General features: G+C 42.7%; 1 protein-coding gene across 2 annotated transcripts; it reads left to right on the top strand.

Annotated features, from left to right (window-relative positions):
• Positions 1-86: 86 nt before the first annotated feature.
• Positions 87-15,415, top strand: LOC119652521 (RNA polymerase I-specific transcription initiation factor RRN3). 2 transcript variants are annotated; one of them, XM_038056717.1, is made up of 7 exons: positions 87-638; positions 6,408-6,889; positions 6,966-7,084; positions 13,943-14,193; positions 14,253-14,386; positions 14,468-14,893; positions 15,018-15,415. In XM_038056717.1, the coding sequence occupies exons 1-7, from the start codon at positions 390-392 to the stop codon at positions 15,256-15,258; spliced, it is 1,902 nt and encodes a 633-aa protein (XP_037912645.1). In that variant the 5' UTR covers positions 87-389; the 3' UTR covers positions 15,259-15,415. The 2 variants fall into 2 exon arrangements, with proteins under 2 accessions (XP_037912645.1, XP_037912644.1); XM_038056716.1 differs by having other exon boundaries at positions 88-638; positions 13,940-14,193.
• Positions 15,416-15,655: the final 240 nt, after the last annotated feature.

The raw sequence follows: 15,655 nt of genomic DNA, 5'->3' as shown, positions 1-15,655 counted from the left end.
GTTATGCCTTTTTCCCAAAACACGACTAGATTACGCCTTGCCCCGTTTGACACCAAAACACATGCCATCTGGTCCGCGCCGCGCTTTTCACTGCAACGTCGTAGAAAAGTGACAGGACCACGGCAACGTGCTACGTTCGACGGCAAACCGCCAGCAAGTTTCATAAATTCAAGAAATGTTTCAGTCGCTATTCGATGCAGTGTCATTTCGGGATAATGTAACTTTGTGCGCACGTGAATCAGCCGAACACAGTTTGAAATTCAATTGGACAAAGAAGTTATTCGATAAGATTTGAAGGCAGACGGTAGGAGGTCGCCTTTCACGGACGGTCCAGACGATAACCTTACATTTTGGAAAGTCGTGGAAAAGAGGTGTTCAACATAGCGGAAATGGAGAATAATAAATTCGAGATGTCCGCGAACATGTCGGTGTACAGTGCGCGAACAGGACTTTCGTCGATTTTGAAAACTTATTCGACGGTGGAGCGTGAGAAGGCCAAGGCTGCGGTCATCAACAAGGTTCGGTTTGAGATGCCCAAGGAGCATGGCGTGGCAGGGGCTATAGAGGCTGTACTGAATTATAATGATTACATGATTTACAATGAATTCGTGTCGTTTCTGAAGGAGTCATCTTTGACGGTAAGTTGGAACCGACCCCTTTGCGTAATCATTATTTTTTTTTACAGTGGTCAGATAAGGTTAGAGTACACGCAGAAAATTTCATAGGATTTTCAGGAAATATTAATCATATTCAACAGAAATAGGGTTTTCACGTCATACAAAGGTAGCTTTAAGTCATACGTTTTGCCTGGTAGACTGACAGAGCGCGTAAAGTACAAAATGCAACCAACTTTGCAGGTGTCAGTTTGGTGGTTGTTTCGCAAGGCAAACTTGAAACTGCAGTGTCCACGTCCGCATAGGAACCATTTATTGCATATTTCTTTACGCAGTGATCATGGAAACATTTCCAGAATTGAATCTGAAAGCGGAGCTGTCCCTGACCACTAAATGGTCTAGTTTCTCCCTTCTGAGCTCCTAAATTTGGTATAGATTTGCTGTTATTGATTTTGCTTGAGAAACTTCATGATAATTTCGCAATAGAATGAAATTTTAAAGAAAACTTTTTTAAATGGACCATGTCCACCTTGCTTAATTACTATTTAATAATCTCTAAACGTTTGTAAATCCAGTCATTCTGCTTTTCTGGATTTTATTAGTTAGTTTAGTTTAGTGGGGAGAGCTGCAGTTCCAAGCACTCAGATCTTTGCTAGGCCCATTGTATGAACTATCCCCGAATATCGCCTTTTCATCGACCTCTCGCCAACAACGTTCACAGGCTTTTTCGAATCTGAGAACATTCTTCAGAGATGGAGAATGCGCAAACTTTTCGTTGAAGAAAACCTTGCGAAGGCATTTTCGTCTGAGGTCTGAGGAGGCCGGGTAGCTGCATTCGAAGTGCAGGGCCGTTTTTTCTTCCTCCGCGCAGTGTCCCGTGAAAAGCTACATTAGGGTTTTCATCTCACTTCTTAAGGGACAACAAAAATGCCGCTATAGCGACGCCGGGTTCCTCCACAAAGATTTTCGACTTCTTGCAAAAGTTCAAAGTTCCTCATTCGGCTGCGTGAATCCTTGCCATTTCCCCTTCAGTGGACTTGACAGCGTATAGCCGGATGCCAAAAGCTGGTTCTGGCCTGACCATTGTGGATTTAGAACCATGGGGAGCAAGTTTGTCAGCTTCCTCATTACCAGCGATGTTTGAGTGCCCTGGCACCCACATCAGGAATGTTTCGTTCAGTCGGCCATGTTTCGGTAGTACCTGATTACAATTCCACATCAACTGGCTGAATATATCGTTGCTGTTTAGTGCTGATAATACTGCCCGACTGTCGGAACAGATTCGAACGGTACGACCCCTCCACTTTTGCCGCAAACATCCTTCGGCTGCCAATAAAATGGCATATATTGGGTTGGGGGAAAAGAAATGTCGTATTTGTGATCGAAATTTGAGGCTTTATTTAACATACTTGGAGTTATCCGATTCTTGTCAAATATGCGCCGTTTTGTTCGCAAACTTGTTGCCATTTAGAAGGCAATTTCATTATCCCCCCCTTATAACCACTCACCCTGCTGCGAACTCAGACAACCAGTTTTCGCAAGCCTCTTTTGAGGCCAACTTAGTAGCACCAAAAGCGTTTTACATGGACCGGAAGAGATGGTAATCACTTGGTGCCAGGTCCGAATTATACACATCCCATCCGAGCTCCCGTAGCTTCTGGCGGGTCATCAAAAATATATGAAGCCGAGTGTTGTCCTCGTGGAACACAACACCATTCCTATTGACCAATCCTGGCCGCTTCTGGTCAATCGCCTGCTTCAAACGGTCGAGTTGCTCACAGTAGAGGACCGAATTGAGGGTCTGGCCATAGTTGAGCACCTCATAGTGGATGATTCCCTTCCAATCCCACCAAACACTCAGCAAAACCTTCCTGGCCGGCAATTCGGGCTTGGCTTCAAAAATGAGTCGAATTCGTTTCGTTTCAGCAATGCATCGCAGACGTTGATTCGGTCCAACAAATTTTTTTGCGTCAATTCGTGTGGTACCGAAACATCCAGTTTTTTTTGGAATCCAATCTTCTGCAAATGGTTCCAAACGGTTTTATGGTCTGTACCCAGTTCCTGGCCAATCGAGCAAATGCTCACATGCCGGTCTACTTGGATGATTTCGACGATTTTATCGGTTTCTACGACGACTGGCCTACCAGTACGGGGTGTATCTTCGACATACACTATACCAGAACGAAATCGATCGAACCAACGCTGTGGTGTGCGAATCGTTACAGTATCGGGCCCATAAACTTCACAAATTTTTTCGACCGCCTTCGTTGCATTTTTACCTCTCATCTTTGACGCGCTATAACTTGAGACTAAAACGTACGATCATAACACTGTCAAAGAGGCACTTGTAGCACAGATTGTTGTCTTCAAATCGCCGTATAGAATGACTCGATGCGATAAGTACAACACAAGATATGTTCCAAGTGTCGTCATCTATTGACAAAATACGACATTTATTTTTCCCCAACCCAATATCTCCGCCATATATATTTCCGAGAGTTCGACCCAGTTCCATAATCGGATTTCCTGAGAAAACCCCTGCGCCCGATCCGTTTTTCATGGCTGACCCGTCGGTGAAGATTATTAAGCTTGTACTCCCAAAGGACTCGTGCCAATTTATCGACCATTCTTTTCTTTTGATGATTACGACGCAGTGTGTCTTTTCAAAGACGAATCTGGACACAATATGATTGAGGGCATCAGAGCCACTTGATAATTGCCAAGAAATTTCGAGAAAGACGCATGAGCGTATGATTGGCCTCCTTTCCACGCGTCGTTAGCTGCTTTCTGTTTCTCCTCTATATGGATTGGGGGTTAATTTAGAATAACTTCGCGTGGCCGGAAAAACCCAAAAAAGGAAGCTGGCAATGTGGACGCAACTGGCCTTACGCCAGTATGTGAAAACAGATCGATGCAGCCCAGACACCGTGAACCTGGGAGGGCTCCCAGCCGACGATAACGGAAGGCGAAATAAGGCGGTTTTTTGAGAATAAGGACATGGACGTTGCTACACCACTATGTGTGGCGATATCCAGAGAAATCGGACACAAGAAAGCGGAACTCTCGGCGAGGACAAGCTGATAACCCCGGTGAGATCCACACTGAACGCAGCAAACTTTTCAGTTAGCTTATGGCTACAAACATAAGAGTTAGTCAAATCAACTTATAGCATGCTGACAGTTGTAGGACTGTCCTTATATATTTTTGGTTTAAGAGCCATGGGTTCTTTTTAACAGAATCTGTGGTATTGGATCAGTTAAGGATTCTGTTGCGGGCAACTTACAATACCAGTGTATGCAGGAGCCTTGAACTTTTAATAGGTTGTGATGCGAACGCTCAGCATATCTTGTTGGGGCAGTAGCAAATGCAATCCTAGAGGAGAGAAGCTATTTGATTTGATCACTTCAGCTGGTCTGATGACCGCGAACGGGCCAAGAAGAAGTGAAGTAATTGACCTAACAATCTGCACTTTAAAGTTGTTAGAGTTGGTTAGAAACTGGCGAGTGTTAGATGAAGTCTCACTCTCAAATTACCGTTACTTAGAATTTAATTTGACTATTGCAGGTGAAATCCGCACACGGTTGTTGGCTGCCAACAGCTTATTTCAGCTTACAAAAACTTTTTCGCTTGAAACGTCTCACCATAGGGTCAAAGCTCTGACTGTGCAAGACTATGATCTTGCCCGTCCTTATGTATTTCTCGGAAACCTGGATTCTTAGTAAAAAAAATGCAAACTCTTGGCCCGACAGTTGGGCGGCATTATCAGCACTACATAGCAACGACATATCAAGCCAGTTGATGTGGAGTTGTCATCAGGTGTTGTTGAAACTTGGCCGCCTGAAGGGCGAAACTGCAAGGATTCACACAGCCGAATGGAGAAATTTGAACTCTTGCCGGCAGGCGAAAATCCTTGTGAAAGAGTCTTCGGTCACTATAGCTTCATTTTTGTTGTCCCTTAAAAAGTGGGACATTAAAACCCTAGTAGGGCTTCTAACGGGGCAAGGTGTACTTCAATGAAGAATTTCCACACTCTCTGCCTCTGGAGAATGTTTTCAGATTCGCTAAAGCCTGCGGGAAGCAATTGAATAGGCGATTTACGGGAATAGTACAATGGCTCCCCCCAATAAACTAAACAAACTAAGTTGAGCTCCCTAGGCGACTAAGGACTGCTATACTATCATTTGAACACTTCAAAGTTCCTGGTATGGATTTGATCCACCCAGCGATGCTAAAGGAGAGTATAGAGCACTTAGAGCAACTTCTAAGAAACATTTTTCGAGGATATTGGCTCTGGGCCAATACATGTTAAAGCTTATGCGGATGACGTGACTGCGCTAGCTGTTGGTCGGGATCCCGGAATGGTGTGTAGAAATACACAACGCGCCGTTGATCTGATAGATAGTTGGTACCTCAGCCATTGACTTTCAGTTAATCTAAATAAAGCCACAAAGATATTATTCACAAAAAGAAGAAACTGAATGGTCTTTGCTTTGCAGAGATGAGAGGTACCAACCTTCAACTCTCCGAAGAAGTGAAATACCTGCGAGTTATTCTAGACAAGAAACTTCTTTGCAACAAACATATAGAGATAACGATGAAACGAACCCTTACAGCTTATGGGCTGTGAAGGCGGGCTTTTGCCTCGACATGGGGACAGACCTCAGGTAGTAATGTGGATATATGTTGCTATCATTAGGCTGATGTTCGCTTATGCATCCGCAGTGTGGTGGGTTAAGTTGGAACAAAAGAGTTTTCGCTATAAACTAGCCACACTGCAAAGAACAGTATGTCTGGGTGTCACCTGCGCCGCTCTGAATGCATTACTCGATTTGCAGCCTTTGGATTTGTTTATTCAGAGTACTGCAATGAGAGCAGCTCATAGACTAATTCGATTAGATCTATGGGGAAATAATGGACGTGGTGTTATCCTGAAACTTGAAACGAAGAAATGGGGTTTTCCCTTGGGACAATACAAAACGGTCTTTCAGGCTAAAGTGTATACGATCCTAAGGGCGGCAACATTGATCATTGACGAGCGGTGGACGGGCAGGCTCATCGTAATCTGTAGCGATAATCAAGCTGCACTGAGGGCGTGAGTAGCACTTTGATTACTTCAAAAACCGTTCAGGAATGCAGAAACCGATTGAACTCTGTTTCTCGATTCAATACGGTGGAATTACTCTGGGTACCTCGTCATTGTGATGTAGAGGGAAATGAAATCTCGGAAGCCTTAGCAAAAGAGGCTTCAACTTTCTCCATACCTGGACCCAGCAATTGGAGTGTCAGTAGTATCAGCTGATGCTGCTATCAAAAACTGGGAACAAGCTTCCGATAATGATAAGTAGCAAAGCCTTATTGCTGCTCGACAGACAAAACTTTTCCAGTCAGAACCAAAAACAAACATACTGCAAAGTTTATCCTATCGAAAAGCAGGAAGACTTGCAGAAATATTGTGGGCGTTCTGACTGGCAATAATTCACTAGCTGGGCATATTTTCAGAATAGGAGTTATCCCAGATGATACCTGTCGATCCTGTAATGACGAAACGGAATCGACGGAACATTTTCTATGCGGGTGCCCCGCTTATGGACGCATCAAATGTTAGATTTTTGGTGCTGATGTGCTCCAACTGCGTAGCATCACATCCACTAATGAAACTTACAAACTAATTCCTTCCACTTCTCTATATATCAGCATGTAACTCGTCTTTCTCTTTGTTTACAGAATAAATGAGTAAATAAATGTTTTCGATTGTATCTAAAACCTTAACAATTTCTTTTTATTCCCTTCCAGGATGCCGATTTTGAACGGGTGATATCTGAAGCTCGAGAATCAATAAATCTTCTAACGCCAAAATTTTCAACTCTAGTCGAAGCTCTAATTTCGCTTGACTGGCAGGACCGGAGTGAAATTCTCATCAAAAATTATATTGAATTCTACGTTGATCTACTGGTCGCGCATACAAAATATGTTCACTTCGGAATCTCACACTTAATTTCATATTGGATTCCTCAGGACAAAGATGAAGAAAATTGGCCTAAAGGTGTTCCATCTGCCGCGGCAAGTAAACGACTGGAAATTGTTCATCAAGTCATAAGGCGACTGATGACAATTATGCCAATGAGCTTTGATGTTGTTTTGGAGACGATAGAAAAGTCATTCCCCTACTACAAGAAACCGCCACATGTGATTGGCGGTTATGTTCATAATATACTCACGATGATGAAATATAAACTAATTTCATGCAATTTTTCAATTCATCTGCTGTTTAGAAAGTGAGTAATTTTTTGCAATGGTTAAATATTGTTTTTTCTTAGACACGGGATTTAAAACATGAATTCTTTGTTACAGACTATTGGAACTCGACGCTAATGCTCCACGAGCTGATATTGAAGATGCAGAGTATGAAGACGAAGAGATGGACGATGGCGGCGAAGAAATGTTTCAAATTGATATGGAAAATGAAAAAGGTATGTTGGACTTTGATTAATATTAGGATTTTGTATTCAATAGCGAAGAAAATGAAGATTTTTTCGATCATGTATACACAGTATAGCCATAAGTTCTATGAGTACTTTGAAAATTTGTTACCGCAAAACTAAAATAGATACAAAACTGAAATTAGGCGAGAAGGTACAAAATAGTCTAGTAACTAAGTGTACATGGTTATTCGAAATGATCGCCACGGTTGTTCACAGAAAGCTTCAGACTCTTGGGCCACTCGTTGATCGCTGCGCCAACTGTGTCCAGCAGCTTTTCACGCGCGACTTTCACTATACTGGCCTTCAAAGTTGCCAAATTAGAGTGCTGATGACGACAGGCGACCTCTTTAAGCTTATTCCACAGAGAATAATCCAATGGATTAAAGTCTGGGCTTCTGGATGGCCAGAATCCTGCACCAGCACCAATCAATACCCCCGAATAAGCTTTCATTCAGAGGCTGAACTACGGTCTCTAACATCTGTTCATACACTGTTAAGTTAGTCTTGACAGAGGTTTCATAAAAGTGAATGTCTGTCACGCCGTGGTAGGGAACTCCTTACCACACCATGGCTTAAGGAGGATGGTGCCCCCTTTGAACACGTGGTGCTCGATCCTTAGTCTCATACGAGGTTAAACAATTAAGTAATGAGGCTGATTCCATAAAAACCGTATATTTAAAAATTATTCTACGACTCTGTAGTCTCCTTGGGCAGCTACACAGCGATTTCAGCGCGTTTTCCACCCTTCGTAACATTTCTGGAACGCTTCGATTGGGATGTCCGCGAATACCCTCGTCACGGCCGCTTGGATGTCCGTAATTGACTCAAAATGAGTTCCTTTGATCACCGATTTTGTTCTAGGGAACAAAAAAAGTCACAAGGTGACATATCGGGCCAATTAGAGGCTATATACTGGGACACGCTGAGGGCGGTGTGGCACGGCGTGTTGTCGTGATGAAGGATCCAGTTACGAGCGATGTCCGGGCGCACCCTGTTGACTCGTTTTCGCAATCTTTCGAGTACTTGGCGACAGTAGTCTTGATTTACGGTGTGGACGATTCCACGGCTATCAAAAAAGGTAATAATCATCGTTTTCACCTTCGATTTGCTCATGCGAGCTTTTTTCGGGCGGGGCGGCGTGCGGAGACAACCATTGGGACGTTGGCGTTTGGTTTCCGGGTCGTATTGAAAAAATCAGCTCTTATCGCCTATAATAACGCGATTAAGTAGCGTGAGATTGTTTTACACGTATTCCAAACAGTTCTGCGACGATAATTCGATGCTGCTTTTGCTCCTCAGAAAGCTTCTTTGGAACCATCTTCGCGTACAACTTTTTCATCCCGAAATTGCCTGTTATAATTTATTTGACTGTTTCACGATTCATGCCCAGTTCCGAGGCCAACATTCGAACTGCTAAACGGCGATCAACATTCGGCTGTCGTGCAGACCACGGACGCCGCTCACTCGGCCAATCTTCGATGTCATCTGTTTCTCTGTACCGTTGTAGCGTTCAGTCCACAAATCGTTCAGTTATGGAAACCGATTTAAACGTTTTATGAATCTTTTTGGCCGTCTTTCCACACTCGTATAAGCAACAACAGCCATGGTTTTTTCGTATTTGCCGAATCTCATCGTTACGCTGTTCACGAGGATAAGAGGGGATGTCGTACGGAAGATCGCGGTGGCAGCGGAATTTGTATCGTTATTTGATGTTTGATACCAGTCGACTCAGCTGTGAATGAGTACTGAGTCGAATCAGGGTAATAATCTCGGGCGAGCGTAATGCTGACCACATAGTCTCTTATAGAGTGCTGTAATTCTGTAGTGTACCGTTACGGTCTTGAATAAAGTGCTTTAACACACTTCAAGGCCCTAATCCAATTGGATTGTTGTGCCAACCATTATTATTTTTAAGATCTGCACAGTGTTGTCACTTTTTCGTTTCTTATTTCCATCGCTACAACATTTCGCGCCAAAAATTCTTCGAAGAATTCTTTTCTGGAACGCGGCCAAGAGTTCGCAATTCTTCTTGCTAAGAACCCAAGCCTCCGAGCAATACATGAGACCTGGCAAGTCTTGTACAGTAAGAGCTTTGACCCCACGGGGAGACGTTTCGAGCGGAACAGTTTTTGTAAGCTGAAATAGGCTCTGTTTTCTGACAACAACCGTGCGCGGATTTCATCATCGTAGCTGTTATCAGGAGAAATTGTCAATGGTCTCAAAGTTGTATTCTCCTGTTTTTATTCTTCCCGTTTGACCAGTGCGGTTTGATGTTGTTGGTTTTTGGTGCTGACGTTGCCACCAGACTTAAAGAGGATTGTACCCCTCGTATCACTTTATTCAGAGCCAGGTTAAAGAGGATGCATGATCCCCTTGTCGTAGACCGTTGTTGATGTCGATTGGTATTGAGGTCCTGCTGCTTTTATCTGACTTCGCACATTCGCACAGGGTGAACCTAGTCAGTCAGTCAGTCAGTCGTCGGGATATCAAATTCTCTCATGGCGGTGTACAGTTTTACCCTGGCTATGTTATCATAGGTGACTTTAAAGTCGATGAAAAAATGGTGCAACAGATATAATTTTCCAACTGTTTTTCCATCGCTTGCCCCACAGAAAAATCTGATCTGTTGCTGATTTGCCTGGAGTAAAGCCTCTTTGGGATGGGCCAGTGATGTTCTGGGCGTATGGAGTTCTCCGGCCTAGCAAGATAGCGGAAAATACCTTATAGATGGTACTCAGCAACGTGATACCTCTATAATTGCTGCACTGCGTGATATCCCCCTTTTTATGTATGAGACAGATAATGCCTCGTCGCCAGTCGTCAGGTATTGATTCGCTGTCCCACACCTTGGGCATCAGTTGATGAACCACTTGATGTAGTTGGTCGCCTTCATATTTAACCAATTCGGCTGTAATTCCATCGGCTCCTGGCGACCTATGATTTTTTAGCCGATGAATTGCACGGACAGTTTCTCCTAAACTTGGTGGTGGCAGTATTTGTCCTTCGTCTTCAGTTGGCGGGACCTCCAACTCGCCGATGTTCTGGTTGTTCAGTAGCTCATCAAAGTACTCAATTCATCGCTCCAATATGCCCATTCTGTCGGAAATCAGATTTCCCTCTCTGTCTCAGCAGGATGAGCATCGAGATGTATAAGGCTTCATCCTGCCGACTTGTTGGTAAAACTTCCGCGCCTGGTGCGGTTGCTCCCTGTACTTTTCGAGTTCACAGACTTGTTGGTTCTCCCAGGCTTCTTTTTTCCCTCTGTGAATTCGCTTCTCCGCTCGACGGAGTTCGTGATAAGTCTCTGCGCGTGCCCGCGTTCTTTAAAAATACAACATTACTCGGTATGCGGCATTCTTCCGTTCCGTTGCTAGCTTATATTCATCGTCGAACCAGCCGTTCCGGCTTTTCTTGCGGCTGGAGCCGTATCAATGATAACGCTCTTCTGGTGGTTGTGAAGATTATTTGTTGATGCTTCATCTCCAGGACATCTGTTAACTGCGGGTATTGCGGTAACCATTTCCCCCTTATAGGTGTTACGGAAGGTTGTGTTGTGAATGGTTTCAGTATTCATTCTCACCTGATTGTCAGAAGGGATTCTGGGTAGTGTTGTTATTCGAGCTCGGAGCATCATGCCAACAAGATAGTGATCCGAGTCTATATTGGCCCCCCTATATATTCTGACATTCATCAAGGCTGAGTCAATTTGGTTGAAAGTGGTCCCGTTTGGAGAGGCCCACGTATGTTTGTGGACCGCTTTCCGCGCAAACAAGGTACTTCCAGCAACAATTTCGTGCGATACTGCTAACTGAATAATCCGCAGTTCTATGTCACTGGTATCCCTGTGTAAGCTATGGGAGCCGACGTATCGCCAGAATACGGGCACCGTCCCTACTTGACTGTTGAAATTTCCAAGTATGATTTTGATATCATACTTGGGATAGGCTTCGAGGGTCCGCTCAACTGACTCGGTATCCTTCTCCTACTCTGCAGTCTCCTCTGTAGGGGCGTGAACGTCAATGAGGCTTATATTTCTAAATTTGCAGAGTCCTCAGCCGTTCGCTTATGTTTTCAAAGCTGATAACAGCAGGTTTCATTTTTTGGCTGACTAAGAAACTTACTCCGTGCATATGGTTTACTGGATGGCCACTAAAATATATGGTGTAGTGGCTCTTCCCCAGGAAACCGGTCCCTGTCCAACGCATTTCTTGCAACGCTGTAACATAGCCCTATATTGGGACAAGGTATCGACTAGCTGCTTGGCAGCTCCATATCTGTACAAGAAGCGCACGTTCCGTTGTTGTTGCCGAGTTCGCCGTTGTAAAGTCCATCCTGTCCGAGGCTCCTTCTGTGGCTTCGTAACGTTGGTTTTCCGTGTAGAGTTATCAGCCCTATCCAACCCTCAACCTGGAGGAACAGTTGGTGCAATTTGTCCCGTTTTTAGGCGCGGGAGGCTCGCCTTCCTCCTTCTCCGACTTCAGCTTTTCGTTAAGAAAAAGCACGTGAAGGTGGAGATAGGGTTAATATTTAAACACTTTAGTGAAATATTTTGTAAATGATGTGATCAGTCGTCTTTCTTTCCCCACAAGCATCCCACAGCTCCGGATTAATAGTAGAACCTGTTAATAAATTTTATCCTCTTTGGTCGCTGTACAGAGTTGCTACTACAATTGCGGGTCTGATTAGCCAAAATAATGTGTCGATTTATGACTATAGATAGTGCTTTGTTTTGAAAATGAAGCTCAAGGGGTTGTAATTTTTGAAAATATAGCACTATATTGACAAAATTTTAAATGAAACAAAAATGATAACGTCCCAATGACTATAAGTCATCATCTCTATTTTTTGCAGTGGCACTTAATTACGATTCGGGACAAATTTTTGCGCCAATCTCTGAAGAAACATATTCAAACGTATGTGATGACGATCAAAGAATGTTTATCAATGACAGTATTAAGAGATTGCGAATATTTTTCGGTATTGAACATCAAGGTAGCTTTTTAATAGCTAGACGTGAGTACTCAATAGGTACTTCCTATACTTCAGTTGATAGTAATTTGGCTCTCTCTCTTGGAGAATGGACGAATATTTTCGGCAGTGGATAAAATCTGACTCAATAGGCTATAGAGAAGGGTCACCTAATCCGTATGAGGGAATTCTGTATGTTTGAAGGCTGACCTAGACCGGAATCGGTCAGATGAGGACAACTATTGCTGAGCTTTAACTAGAAATTGCCGCGCATCTAGACAATTAAGGATTAACTTATAAAGATAAGATATAAAGAAGGTGGAAATCAAAAATATTTTTCGATTTGTAAAACAATGGTTCATGGGAGAGAACTAATGGTTGCAAAGCATTTCTTCAGGCATTTTCTCCAGTCCAGTCGACTTCTTTGTGGAGTGCATAATGGTAGGCTTTGAAAAAGTGATTCGCACGGACGTCTTCAGGAAAACATGTTTTGCGGCAGGTTATAATTGCGGGGAGATTCTATCTTCTTGCACATATTTGGGCTTTCTATATTAATAAAGTATACAGGGTGGCGATTCTTTCGCAAATTGAAGTATGGTGGTTTTCGCTCTTCAGAAAGGAATATTGCGGAGGGTATCTATTTCTAAAGAGTCTTCGTCGTGAAGCAAAGGGCGTCAGGACTGCGGTAACTGAGGGTTCATATCGGCACAAGTTCGTCTAATACTTCCAAAATTTCTTCAGTGTACTGGCGAACTGTGCGGTCTATGATATCATTCAATAGATACACTTTTAGGGAAGTGGGATTTGGAAGAATCTATCGGAGATGTCAATTCTCTCCTGGGATTAGGAATCACGATTATGTCGGCAGTTACCCCGGAGGATTTGAGGACATTAAAGTTTAGGAAGAGTTGTCTGAAGATTGATGAGTACGGCAACTTGCTACGGAAATGCCAAAAGTGTAACTTTTACCATCTGTTGCTTGGTGGTCGCAAACGCCTGGAAAGCCCCCGGGGAGCTTACAATCAGATTGATGGTGGGCGGTCAATGGCAAACAATGACGTAAGTAATAAGTCGAGGTGGAGAAAATACGGCAGTTTGAGATGGAGTTCTTTGCGCACTTTCGTCGTCGATGAATGGAATAGAATATCGGCCTGCAGTCGTCTGAGCATTTAGACGTTTGGAATCGCCACAAGGTCTCCATTCGCCATTGGGTTTAGGAACAACTGTCAGCTTCTTCGGTGGTAATGGGCGCACCTAATAAACGATGGGGGAGCTAGGAGTGTTCATGTAGGATTCAACATCATGCTTAACCGGCTCAGAGAGACTATGCACGATAATGATGTTGCGGTATTTTTGAGGAAGGTTGGGAATACGTGAGTCAACAACATCTTTAAAAACGATGGAAATGGATGGAGATTCTTCCTTAGATGCTAGGGGGGAAGTTGTGGGGTCAATGGGGGATCTGTTGTGCAGATTCACTAGCAATTCATAGCTTCGCTGCGCTTAAGATGGGGGTGCTCATATTCGCGATGATGCGCCAAAAAATGTCCATCGAAGTACTAGACTCATATTTACTTTTAGAATTTTTTACTCTTTTCTCTTGGTAACTCTTAGGATAAACTGTTTTGTTTTTTTTTTCGTGGAATGAAGAGTGGTTAACGGATTGAAATAATCGCGGATCGACTGTAAGACTTTTGTAGAATTTTGTTTAGGTGTCATAGTCAAAGTTTTCTTTTTTGGTTGACAACAGGTAGCGCATGTATTTTACGCCTTCCTGTTGCACCAGGCTTAGCAAATTTCCTAGTTTTAATCGCAATAATAAAAGTTTGTAATTTGTTAAAGTCAATAATCAGAAATCTTCTGTAATATTCGCAGCAGCTGAACAAACGATGAAGCTTCCAGTGGCAGAAACCTTGGATATTTGCTTAGAAAAACTGTTTTGCTTCATCGAAACCCTAGCTAAAGAATCGTCCCGTAGTAGTAACAGCACCAACAGTTCCACGAAAAATAATGTGCTAAATACAAACTCCTGTTTTAATTTATTATTGAGTGCGTTCGAAGACATCATTCTGCCTAGTCACAACACGCACCATGTTCAATTTTTACTTTTCTATCTTTGTAGTTTAAAGGTAATGTCAATTGGTCAAATATCTCATCTTGTTACTTATGTGTTTTCTCCACTTTCTAGAATATTTTAGCTGAAAAGTTTTTATCCAATATGTGGAGTAAAGTCATAAATCCTAATGTATCGGCTCCTATAAGACAATCGGCCGTGGGGTATATAGCCAGCTTCTTAGCCAGAGCGAAATTTGTATCGAAGGAGTAAGTATGGAATGCAGTTTTAAATTAAGATAGGATTTCATTCTCTAATCTCAAACTTTCCCTTTTATCCACATTTTCCAGTACAATACAAAACTATCTCTCTGAAATGTCTACATGGGTGCATCAGTACATCCAGCGTTCCGATTCCGTACAATCGAATTGTTCTCTCAAGGCCAACTTAGTATTCTTCTCTGTATGCCAGGCAATTTTCTATGTAATTGCATTCAGAAGTCGAGATTTAACGCACGACAAAAAGGGTTTACTATTTTTACAATCTCTTCAACTATCGGCAATTGTTGGATGCACATTCAACCCGCTCCGAGTATGTCTACCAGCTGTAGCGACGGCCTTCGCAGGAGTAACACGAGCTTATCAATTAGCCTATTGTCATGCGATTTTAGAGCGAAATGCCAGGCGAAAGTTGGCAACGGTTTATGCAAATGAAATTTCAACGCCGGAAGAGTGTTTGGAGACGTTTTTCCCGTTTGATCCGTATTTATTAAAAAAGTAAGTCAACTCCTGGATTTTAGGTTTCCATAATCTTAAGCTGTTGTGATGCGAGTCTTGAATTTTCATCTAAAAATCCAAAGCTTTTTTCAATGGAAATTTGTCTTCCTCTTACTCCTTACAGATCTACTAGGTTCATAACGCCAATATACTTACAATACCAAGCTAGTGAAGCAGAGGAGTGCGATCCTCATCAATCGGAAAGTCCGCGACGAAAACGGAAGGACTCCGTCATGTCTCACATGGCATCAGATGATGTCGATGATTTTCTAGCAGATAAAAAACAACGATTATGTGATATATCTAAGAGTTATGAAAAAGAAATGCAGTTTACATATGGATTGTCCCCCGGATTTCATGTATGAGCCGCCGCACCCAGATGCGATTGAAGATGGACAAAAGTCGATTAGTGATGAATTAAGAAATTTGGACTGAATGAGTATTTGAAAATATTGAATGCGGCATGAAATGTGCCCTAAAACTTAAAATATTGTTAGAGAATAATGAGCGACTGAATTGTAATATTTGTCTATATTTAATTAGTGTTAATATGCCTTTCCTATTCGTATTGGTACGGTCTTTTTCGAAGATGAAGATAGGTATCCCTAAATTGAAACAATTCAATCGGATAAGATTCGAAGTTGAATTATTTTTCCACGGATGCGCAAGTGTGCCATGAGCAAGACTTCATCCGCTTGATCGTCCATAGTGATTTCTAGTTTTTGTTAAAGTGCATAATTTTTGGTTCCGATTTTGTATTCA

This window comes from Hermetia illucens, chromosome 3 (genome assembly GCF_905115235.1).
Source record: "Hermetia illucens chromosome 3, iHerIll2.2.curated.20191125, whole genome shotgun sequence".
Taxonomy (NCBI): domain Eukaryota; kingdom Metazoa; phylum Arthropoda; class Insecta; order Diptera; family Stratiomyidae; genus Hermetia; species Hermetia illucens.
This window is presented reverse-complemented; position numbering and strand designations above follow the sequence as displayed.

Coding starts and splice junctions, on each gene's coding strand:
- LOC119652521 (XM_038056716.1), top strand. CDS start 390: ATGGAGAATAATAAATTCGAGATGTCCGCGAACATGTCGGTGTACAGT. Junction 639..6,407: donor TGAAGGAGTCATCTTTGACG/GTAAGTTGGAAC, acceptor ATTCCCTTCCAG/GATGCCGATTTTGAACGGGT. Junction 14,387..14,467: donor GCGAAATTTGTATCGAAGGA/GTAAGTATGGAA, acceptor CACATTTTCCAG/TACAATACAAAACTATCTCT.